Below are 12,074 nucleotides of genomic sequence, written 5' to 3' on the forward strand. Positions count from 1 at the left end.
GCAGCAAAAGAATCTAATTTAAAAGTGAACAATTATCAACAGCAACAAAATAAGATGTCATTCAGGAAAAGATTTATAGAATTACTAATAGTGGTCACTCCACTCACCAACTATAATTTTCTCTTCCTCCTTGTTCTAACATTAGACTTCTAATGATTCCTATCCCTGATGAAAATTCTTTAGATGTCAAGATAATTTCAGTGCACTTGATTCCAGTTCTTTTAGATACCAGGCAAGAGGGCAGTAAAATATCCTATAAAAAATAACTGATTTCCCCTGTTTTCTAGCAAGAAGATATTTTAATTTTCCTTCTTAAGCATAATGAAAAGAGCAAATCATGTGAGTACAAAGTCATCTGTATTCATATCCCTAACTCCTTCTTCTCCTAGATGTGGGAACTTGGACAAGCTACTTAAATTTATATTCTTATGTTCCTTTTTTAAAAAAATTATGCCACCTAAATAGATTGCTGTGGGAATAAAATGATATTGTAAACAAAGTGCTCAGTGCAGTTTTTGGCACAAAATCCTTGCTCAGTAAATAGCATTAACATCAGGAGAAAGCTTATTTTTCTCTAGCAATTTCTCTTTTTATTTTTGGTTTATGACAAAAAGGAAGAGAGAGTCTATTTTTTTTTTAAATAAACACTCCAAGATATTCTTTTGCAATCAACTTTTCCTGGGCTGTCCACTAAGTCACTCCAGCTCCCACCCCAATCAGAGAGTGAGCTTCTAAATGTGTAATGATTAATTTGCATCAAATAGTTACCTAGCAACCACCAACCACCACTAATATAAAATTAGATCCGAGTATCTGTAAGTCTACAATTTGCTAAAAGGATTCAAAGTTAGATGAGTACTAGTCAATGTCAGAATTTTAACTATTAAAAACATATCCAAATAGAATGTTAAAAGTATTAATTGGGTATTTATGCTTTTTTTTAGCCTGTTACTCAGTATTTTATGATTTAATTTTTCAATAACACGCTGAAGGCCCTACCCATATTATATGGAATATTTTATTAAAATAATAATACCAAACTTTTATTAAGCACTAATTTTTTGTTAGAAACTATTTTAATTCCATTACATGCATTAATTATGTGAATAGTTGAAATAACTTTGAGGTAAGTGCTTGTAGAAAAAATAAATCTTTTGGGTACATCTAATAAACAATGAGACTTTTCAAAGTAGATAAAAAAGGTCTTGGCTTTCCATCCATTAGGTAAAAACTGTCAGCTAGGCCTACAGACTGGTTCTCTTCAGCTCTGGATCTTTTACACTTTTATAACCAGTGATAAATGGATTTTTTTTTTTTTTTTTAGTGAATGGTGCACAATATTCAGCTACAACCTGAGGATAAAGACAAGGTATTTCAACATCTTAGGAAATATCATTTGATATCTCAAAGGGAAAGCAACTGACAAGATTAAATCATGTAACATAACTCATAACAGATTCTTGAATTGTATATTATGAATCAGTACAGAGCATGCTTTTAAAAATAAAAAATGTAGGCCAATATTGATAAATGACAGTAGTGCAAAGGCCTAAATTCATAGAATAACATATGTTTCTCACTTAACACTTATCACTCATTCTTAAAAACAGTAACATATGCCATCTGTTGCAGGGCGACAGTTATTCATAATTTGTACGATTTCATGTTGGTATTTGAACCTCTTTAATATGGGCATAAGTGAGCATCTGATAAAGTGGCTTGAGAAATTCCTAGAACTTTGTCTTGATAATATTCTCAACAATATCCTTTTACTAAGCAGGCATGTTTCTTTAAGTTAACCTTAGAAAGCTGGGTGTGAATGTACTTGGCAAATAACAGATCAGGATAAGGCTACAATACTGCTCCCCACCCCACCCCCGTCCCCAAAATAAAAACAGCTTCCATAAGACTTTGACATACACAAGCAGCCTGCTATCAATTGTGTTGATTCATGAGCAATCAGAATTAATCAAGAGAAAACAGGGTTGTCTATGTGTAGACATACCTATATTTCATCAACAAAATTTAAGTATGACTTCACCCATGAGCCTTTCCTGTTATCTTAATAAACTTAACATCAGATGAGTTCTCTAAGAGGTAAGGAAGATGGTGAAGAAGACAAATCAAGAAAGGCTTTGGTGAAGGAAAACCATATGTTTTGCCTTTTGGGAGAGGTTCAGTCTTACTTTCCCCACAAAATTCCATTAGGTTTTTGTCTTTTTTTTCAATCAAGTGAATTATAAAAGCATTTATGAAGTCTCAGTATTACTGAGTACTGAATTTATTACAAGCTGCTCTAAAAATTAAGACCAGAAAAGATTTTTCACTTAAATTTGGACATATATTTGAAGGTTTCCAAAAAGCAAATGGTTAGTAATTACTACTAAAGATTTAGTGCATAGTATACATAAAAGCAAATTGTATACCCTGCCTTTTCTAAAAATATTTACTTCCTGGATTTCTCCAGGCAAGTTTGAAACAAATTTATGAGAAAGAACATGAAGACTGAGATCTAGTGTCATATACAGAAATATTATTAATCTTTCAAAAGATTTTTTCATAGCTCAATATGCCATTATTAATTGCCTTAATTATAGGTCACACTGAGGGCAAACAAAGGCCAAAGAAGCAAGCAGTGGCATTAGAACCAATTTGAATTCTGAAATTTTTCTGAGAAAAATTTGAATTAAAATGGGGAACTGGATAGAATGTCATATTTCAATTAAAGAGAATATATTTGAATTTTCTATGTATTTGAGAGTAATCCTTAAACATTCCTTCCATCTTTAGGTTACAGGAAACAATTCTGGAATTAAAGAAGCAGAGTAACATGGTGGAAAGAAAACTCAACTGGCAAATAAGAATAAATGAGTTATAACTTCATAATCATTGACAGTATCACTTATTCTGAATTTCAAGTTCTTCACTTATAAAAAAAATTAACCAATGGACTTAGATTGCTTTATAATTAAATTCAACTGTTATTACTTACAAACCATTATGTCAAGACTATATAATAGGGGCCTAATCAATATTTGTTGAATGAAGTAAATGAACATGGTGCCATGTTAGAACACTGGCACCCGAGGGAAGGTGAGGCTCGTTGTCTGTGGAAGAGATAGAGCTGAAGGTAAAATAAACAAGTACCAAAAGCTAACACCAGCAAGGAAAGCACAGAAATAAAAGATACAATGCTCAAAGGCCACAGCAAGCTTGAATATTATTCATGCAAATGCCAGTACCAGCAGGTCAAATTTAGGAGGCGAAAGAACCCACAGAAGAGCAATGGACTGAGTGTGGATTCAGAGAATTTGCCTGACACATCTCAGTTATCATTCTGGGATTTAAAAGATTGGTCCCCTAAGAGAGAACTGGTTAAGCTAAGGGGTAGAGCAAATGTCCTTGTAATTAGCTCTGCATAGTTCAGAGCAGGATCCAAAATCCAGAAGTTATCGGAAATTTTAAAAATGGATAATTAAGGCAGAAGTCTTATCTGTAAAACTGGATCAACAGTAAAGGGTACTAGAGAAACCTTATAACTCTAGGATGCTGGGAAATCCCTTGCTCCTGTGGTTAGTTGGAAGCATTACTTCACTCGAACACAGTAAAGTTAGAACATAAATACAACTCTATTTGATTCTTAGGCTTTCACTCTTAACCACTGTGTTATACTCTTTCCTGCTTTAGAGAATAAGGTAAAGTAAAGACAGGGAGATGTGGTAGAGTATGACAAAGAGACTAGGCTATAATTAGAAATATTTCTTAGCCATAAAGACATACGTAGAAGCAGCTGCTTCTTTTTCTCCATAACATTTACTATTCTACTCTGCACAGACCTCTGTTCTGTTCCGAGTAGAAAAGGAAAGATCATTGAGAGAAGAAAATACATTTACAATAAATGTTAATAAGAACTAAATGTGGTCCCTTCCCAGTCTTGATTATATGTTCCTAGGATTATTCAGAAGCTGATAGAGTGATGAGGAGATTATGGGTTCTTAGAAGTTAGGAACGAGGCATATTCTTATTATTGGGGACATCTGGATATTGTACAATATTCTAAAGATAACTGTGTTTTCACAAAATGTTGGTAAAATGGAATTGAATTAATATACACAGAGAAGAGATGGAATTCCATAAATATTGCCTTAATTCAATTTTACAAATTTCAGTGAGTCCTGCACATTCAAAGATAAAACATTTAAAAATGAAAACATTAAATTTATTCATCCCATTTATATAGCTTATATATTCAAAACCAACTCCTTATGTAACTATCCTTTTTTTTGCTGCTTTATAAAGCTAGCATGTAAGTGTAACAAGTAAAATTGATTTTATTAATTACTAACTTTGATTTGCATTTGCCTTAGGCCTCATATATTCATAAAGATAATTAAAATGACTTTTGTCTATAATGACATGTTGCACATTCCACATTCAGCTTGTCCATGAATGAGGTTAATATTAATATATTTATATATGTAAGATATCATATCAGGAATGTATTGATCATCTTTTTTTAGAAATCACAACCTATACCTTTATAGTCCATGTTCTATGTGAATATAATGAATGTTTGTCTATGTTAATAATTTTAGGAAATAATGTTTTGTTGTAACAGGTTGTATTAGTTTTCTGTTTCTGCTGGAACAAATTATTACAAACTTAGTGACTTAAAAGAACACAAACGGTCAGAAGTCCAAAATGGTTTGAACTGCTAATATGAAGGTTGCATTCATTCTGGGGGCACTAGAGGAAAATCTGCTTCCTTGTCCTTTCCAGCTTCTAGAGGCTGCCCGCATTCCTTCGCTCCCAGCCCCATTCCTCCATCTTTAAAGAATATAACTCCAACCTCTGTTATTACATCTCATTTTTCCCTCTTGTTTCTAGGCTATAAGGACCCTTGTGATTAGATTGGACCCACCAAGGTAATCAAAGATAATCTCCACCTCTCAAAAGCCTTAAATCACATCTATAAAGTCCTTTTTGCCATGTAAGGTGATACCTTTAAAGGTTCCAGGGATTAACTAGTACATGGACTTCTTTGAGGGCCCCTGTAGGGTCTCAGATACAGGTATTTTATTGTTTAAAAGAATTTGGGCTTTCAAAGAATGGATTTTTTTTTTTTTTGGCAATTTAAAACTTTTATAGTTTTCACAGGAATTGATCTTGAAAGCAAAAGATACAATCTAGTTGAGGATAATTTCCATGTACATATGAGGCATCTAGGCAAAGGTATGAGAGAATTTAGGATTAGGTTCTCAAAGAATGTACAGTCCAATACATGCTTCCTCTTTTAAAACTGATGGATGGCTGCAATTTTTCACTATATAATATTTTTGCCAGATTAGCAAAATTTTCAATTAATTATTAATTATCCATTTGCAAAAACTTAATGGAGTATCTTTTTGGTGCAAGATACTGTAAAAGAGAGAGAAATTATTTGATAAAGGGAAGAGGGTTAGGGAAAGGAAAGAAAGGGAGAATTTTGTTGCTCTTGACGTTATAATACCATTCTAAAACAGACAATTTAGATAACTAGCACCCCTCTTATGGGAGGAGTAATATTTCAACAAGGAAAGACGATTGGTATACGATTTCTAGGTATGCAGAAGAATAATACAGTTATTAGCAGAATTCTTGAGGAATGCAATTTCAATCCCCAATCAATTTAGAGAAAATAAAATTCATGTAGTCTATATTATTAAAATAGTTATTGCCTCTGCATTAATAAGGTCTTTTTTGTAGACAAGAATTTATCATTACAGCAGTGAATATACTACTTTTGCAGGAGCCATTTTTATTAAATTTTCTTTTTTCTTTCAACCATTAAATACACATTTATTGAGTGTCTACTCTATTTTAGAAATTGCAAAAGGTACTGCTGCATTGGACAATGAAAATCTATCTTGGCATTTCTGGGATTCCTTTTTAAACTAAAAATATGGGTTAGTTTCAGCATGAGTTTAAAAACATGCAATTATTTATATAACATACTAAAGGAGGCATAAATTAGGGAAATATGCATGAATAGGAATGTTAGTTGCTAAAAAATGTATTTAATTACTTATAATTATTTAAATGCTTTTCCAGCTTTAAATGTCGAAAGAATGTATAGTACCTTTTGCTTATGGCAAAAAACACAAAACTATCAGATTATTTAATAACTATAAGAGTAGTTTTCCAATAATTCTATCTTTTGCTAAAGACAATCACTCATGCAACTATTTGGATGACCAATGTGAATAGTGAGTCATAAATGCTAGAACATAAGATCATTTTAATCAAACACTCATTTCTACCAGCTCTCCAAATTATGCACTTACTCCTTCCACTTCTTAAGAAAATCCACCTCAAGAAAAGATTGCTAGAATAAGTAATGGGTGCTTTGTACTTCAGAAGGAAGAAACAAAGAACTGAAGAGGAAAGCTGGACTGTGAGGGAAGACACACTTTTTGAGTGTAATGTGCGTGAAATTGTGTGCATTAGAAGAAAGACACTTTGACAACATGATACAAAGTAAATATTCTTTGCACAGGAGCACTCTAAGCAGGTGGTTAGTTGTTTTATTGTTTTTCTTCCTAAACAAATCAAACCTGTAATCTGGCTAAATGAGGGAAACTCTATTTGAAGATGCCACAATTTCAATCCCAAATGCATGTCAGTAAGCATGGGGAAATGGGGTGAGAACAAGAATGAAGATGCGAGAACAAAAATGTGGCATTGTAAATAGTAAGGTTTAACCTCTTAAATATTTGGGTCATCTCCTGGGGAGAAAATATCCACTAAGAAGGAAAAGCAAACCTCAAAAGAAAATACAAAGGCTATAGAAATACACTGGGACTAAGGTGTGACAGGAACAGAGAAAATATTGATTTATCTCTCCCAAATTTTGTCAGAAACAGGGAATCTGTGAACCCAAACAAGAAAACATAGAAGAGGAGTAAAGAGGCAAAATTTAAAATGATTAAATGTAACTTTGGCAATTCTGAAAAACTGAGTACAAGATGCTCAAAGAAAACTTTACTAAATGGTTTATAATCACAATTTTTTTTCTTCTTTCCTAGCAACAATCTTTTCAAAAATCAAATCATTTGGTTGACTAAGGTAAAGTTTATTCTAAAACTGTCATTGTTCAATTACATACCTATTTACATACATATAAAATTCTGTGTAACAATTACTGTATGCTTTCCTTAGATATTTTTACCTTTCTTTTCACATGTAATATAATGAACTTTATTGAATTTGTTCTATATCCCCCCTAATACATTTCATTAGTATTGATATGTTTTCCCACAAATTTTTTATTTTCTACATTTTTCATGAAAAAGTATCTCCTTAAAAGTCAATATTGCCAAGTGTGACAGTTTGAATTTTGTGAATCCCAAAAAGAAAAAGACTATGTGTTTAAACTAATCCATTCCTGTGGCTGAAAGAGCCTTTTGATTGGATTACATTAGTGTGGTGCGCCTTAGGTTGCAGTCTAAGCCCTCTTTCTGCATCTGAAATAAAGGGAAATACAGAGAGTGACAGACACAGATAAAGGAAGATGCCATATTTGATCCTGCAACATGAGAGGAAAGGACTCCAGTCTCTATCACAGCTTAGGTGCAAAGAGAAAAACCCCCAAGAGGCTCAAAGATCTACGGCCCAAAGAGAGAAGAGCCATATACCAGATAGCTTGCAGCTTAACTTAGTAAAAAAGCAGAACAGCTGGAACTGATAGAGGAGGCCCAGAAAGATACAAGCCTTATGCCTGGTTGTTCACACCTGAGCTCCTGGAGCTGGGCAGACCTCAGCAGAGATTGTCAGCCATCTTGATTTGCCATGTGACGGGACAACAGGATCACAGTAGCTGACTTTGGTGAGAAAGCATCTCTGATGGTGCCTTGATTTGGATATTCCACAACCTCAGAACTATAATCTTTTACCCCAAATAATGCCCCTTTATAAAAGCCACCCCATTTCTGGCACTTCACCTTTGCAGTACTTTGACAAACTAAAACACCAAGAAAATACACACACAAACACAACATATAAAGAAAGAAAAAATGAATAATGATATTTCTTCCATTAAGAAGAAAACACTCATAGATACTTAAATATATCAAAATATTCAACAAACTTTGTGGCATTAAATCAACACTGGATATGGATACTGCTGAAATGTATAACAAACAGAAGCTAATGTTTGTTTATTCAGATGTTAAATAAGATAATGTTCAAATACTAACATTGAATCCTAAAAACTGAAGTTGTTCATTTTCCTAATGCAAGGGGTCTTTTATAAAGCATCATCAAGTTCTTATTAAATCAAGGGTTTTCTCTGAGAAAAGATGATATAAACAACTTCTTAAATTATTAGCTCAATCTAAATTGTTGGTAATACTTTCATGGAACAAAGTAGCTTATAACTTCATGAAGTATTTTGGGGGAAAAGAGATGGCAGAGATCCAACTGCTTTAGGAACACAAACTCAAAAAAGAAAGGAGCTAAAGGACTAAGCAAAGAGGTCTGGGTTCTTGAAGCACTTTTTTTTTTTTGCACCATGCTCCATTACTGTATTAATGAAAATTATGAGTGAAATATTGAAAAAGGTTGAATAATTCATGAAAATATAAAGGGAAAAGTCATTGGGGATGCTATAGGTTGAATTATGTCTCCCCAAAAGACATCTTCAAGACTTAATCCTCCGTACTTCAGAATGTGACCTTATTTGTAGTAGAATCATTGCAGGTAGAATTAGTTAAGATGAGGTTATATGGAGTAGGGAGGCATTATTAATCCTATGTGACTGGTGTCCTTACAAGGTGGGGAGATGGGATACAGGAATGCAAGGGGAGAATACCACGTGACAGTGGAGGCAAAGACCGAAGTGTTGCAGTTGTAAGACAAGGAACTCAAAGGGCTGCTGGCAAACATCAGAAGTAAGGGAGACGCATGGAAGGATTCTCCATGCTACAGGTTCCAGGAGAAGCATGGCCCTGCTGCCACCTTGATTTCTAGCTTCCACTTTTGGATGTTTTAAACCACCAAATTTGTGGGAATTTATTACAGCAGCTCTAGGTTGCTACTAAATACAGGTATTAGAGACAGAAATCATTCACTCAAATCATTGTCTAGCTATTCTACATTGTACATGGGACAGTTACTTAACCCATTAAGAGTAGATTTCCTGTTCAGTAAAATATTAAAGTTATATACACATACATGACACTGAAGATCACGTAAAAATTAAATAAAATTATGTATATAAATATTTCACTCATGTAGTAAATGGCACATAGTATCAATAAGTGATAGCTATTTAAAATAATGAATATTTTCAGCATTGGAAACACTCATATATTTTATTTATATAAAGAGCAAAAGAGCTAGGGTTGATCTAAGGCAGGTCTTGCTACAGATCAGGGATGGCTTATATGGTGAGAGTCAGAAAATTTTAATAGCTTAGCTAAGTTAAAGGACCCAGGTTTTGGATAAGTAAACAGCATATATTCTGAAGCTAGGCTTCCTGAGTTTGGTCCTTTTTCTACTAAACTAACTTCCCTTTCAAATAAGTAAGTATAATTATATTTTATATTTTTTATACTTTATACTCTAGTTTTAAAATATAAAATTATATTTTATGGTTTATACTTTCTTTTGGATTATTTAAATTTTAAAATCATATTAAATTTACTAAATGTGTTCCCAGTTCCACATTACATTTTTAACTGACAGAAATTGAAGATAATTTAAATAAACATGATCCTGTTACAAAAAATAAAACCAGTCTATAAATTGGGAAGTCGGCATGTCTAAATTTAAAATCTTATAATTCTTATTTAAGAAACAATCAGATAAACATTTTAATATAGTATGGACGTTCTAAAGTAGTCAGTGAATTTTTAGGATTAGCAGAACCTGTTAATATAGGAGATTCAGAAATCAAATTGTTTATCTCTGAAACTGTAAAGGAAAAAGGAAATGTGCGGTAAACCATGATCCTTTTATGCCAGAGTATAAGCAAGTTCTTATTAATGTTTAAGTGGTTGAAGTAGATGATATTTCAGCAAGAGTTTGTAAAAGGATTTTGGAGTAGCTATCCTTAAAGAAATTCTGAAGATTTCTTTCATATACCATTACCCAAAATTGAAAAGGCAGAGGAGAAGTTATCTAATTTAAAAAATATATATTGTGATAAAATCTACACATCTGACATATCCACCTCTGTATTCCTTTAAAATATGAAAATGAAAACGATTATTTCATAAAACTATCTTTAAAATGAAGTATACCTTATTGTATATTTTTATAAAATGCCTTTATAAACAGTTATTCTACATATTTTAGAAAGATAGTATGATGCAATCCAGATATAACTGTCACAGTTCTAGAAGGTACTAAAAATGTTATTTCTTTAACATAGCATTAGAGAATAGTGCAGGTGTTCTCAACAAGGGGTCAGTGAGCTTGAAGTGAAATTCAAAAAACATCATTCTTGTGGGACATGTTGGTGCAGGTGTGGTATATTTATTAAATAATACATACTATAGTGTGGACTCTGTAAGGTGTCCATGGTTTTTACCTGATTGGCAAAGGGGTCCGTTAAAGAAAAAAGGTTAAGAAAACCTGGAATAGTGAATGGTCAGTAGAAGCTTTATATTTTCTTATGAGAGTTTCTAAAGATAACAATGTAAGTAACATGACATTAATAGAGATTTCAAAAAAACCTATATACTTAAGGTTTTTCAGAACAAAGATCAACTTATAAAACTTCACTAAATCAACTCTTCCCCTAATCAACCATACTAAAAACAAAGAAAAATTAATTTTCTATTGATTGCTTTCATTATTACTTTAAAATTTCAATTATTCTCTTGCTGGCCAAATTGCTCTCTATCATTGAAGTATGAATACCCAGAGTTCATGAGTAATGCACTGCTTTTTATATATGCATGAATGAGACAAGGCCGAGAACCTTCTCTTGGCACACAGTAAACTTGCTGATCCCTAGATATTTTGAGCTTTTGAGATGCCAGAGTAAGCTGGAACCTGGGATTTGTTTATAATCCCAGGTGTTTGCTACCTCTGGGGTGAGCGGAATTTCTAATGCAAGAATACGAGATTTCCTGAGTGATTTTCAGTGAGAAATTCCATGAATAATTAACTAGTCAGATCAAAAATATTTTTATTTTAGATTGGGATTCTTCCCTTGGGTAGAAAAGTTAAGAAACTGTTCTATTTTAGTCTGATTCTTCATTATTCCTGAAGAAAAAAATATGTGGTAGACATATACCCATCTGACATAAAGGTTACAAAAATATACTTCTTAAGGATGCAAAAGACACATTATAAAGAGTGCTTTATATCATGTAATCCTTGTATTTTCCTTTCTGCTTCCTTGGGTGAATGTATTTCTAATCATCAAAATGTTGACACAGTACAGGAAGCTTAGATATAATTGCTTCTGTAAAATTAAAAGTTTATCAGTTTCTATACTATAAAATATACAAGTATAATATTCACTTTCACTTCCCATTTGCTTGGACATGGATAGATGTTAAATGCACATACCATTCCCTCAATTTTCTTTTGCAAATACTTTCTCCTTCTTGCATTGAGAAATGAGTTTTAGATTAGGAATTGATACACAGAAACGTATAGTCAAAATTAAGTGTTGCAGGCTCATGCAGTTAACATGTAAGTCCTCCGGTAGGGGTGAGGGCCTACGAACCTTAGTTTAATATAAGCCATTTAAAAATTTTAATTTATGTGATTATTTTATATTTTCTCAGAGAATATTTAGTCAATTCATGCAAAATGAAGTGTGATATCTTTTCTTTTTATAAGAAAAGTACAGGAATATACATACTGTAAGGAACACATTCATACTGCACTTCAAGGTATTTATAGGTTCCTGGACACGGGTCTGGAAAAACGTCAGGACCTGCCACCACTGCACACTGGGTTCTATTATTGCATCTGAAGCCAAAAGAAAAGAAAAGGAAAAATAATAAGTTTATGCAAAGTTAAATTATTATCAACATCAGTACTAATTTTATCTTACTTCCTGTTACACAGATTTAAAC

At 32.7% G+C, this 12,074-nt stretch overlaps 1 protein-coding gene across 50 annotated transcripts in view; it reads right to left on the reverse strand.

The window, feature by feature from the left end:
• ADGRL3 (adhesion G protein-coupled receptor L3) overlaps positions 1-12,074 on the reverse strand; it is an 845,015-nt gene that overhangs the window by 370,884 nt on the left and 462,057 nt on the right. For 38 of the 50 annotated variants that reach the window (XM_058297941.1, XM_058297901.1, XM_058297964.2 and 35 more), the window contains one exon: positions 11,858-11,967. In XM_058297941.1, the coding sequence (XP_058153924.1) occupies positions 11,858-11,967 (110 nt within the window). Of the gene's footprint in view, positions 1-11,853; positions 11,968-12,074 lie in introns of all 50 variants that reach the window. The other 12 variants (XM_071216369.1, XM_071216378.1, XM_071216375.1 and 9 more) reach the window with 1 other exon arrangement.

Source organism: Dasypus novemcinctus, chromosome 1 (genome assembly GCF_030445035.2).
Source record: "Dasypus novemcinctus isolate mDasNov1 chromosome 1, mDasNov1.1.hap2, whole genome shotgun sequence".
NCBI lineage: Eukaryota > Metazoa > Chordata > Mammalia > Cingulata > Dasypodidae > Dasypus > Dasypus novemcinctus.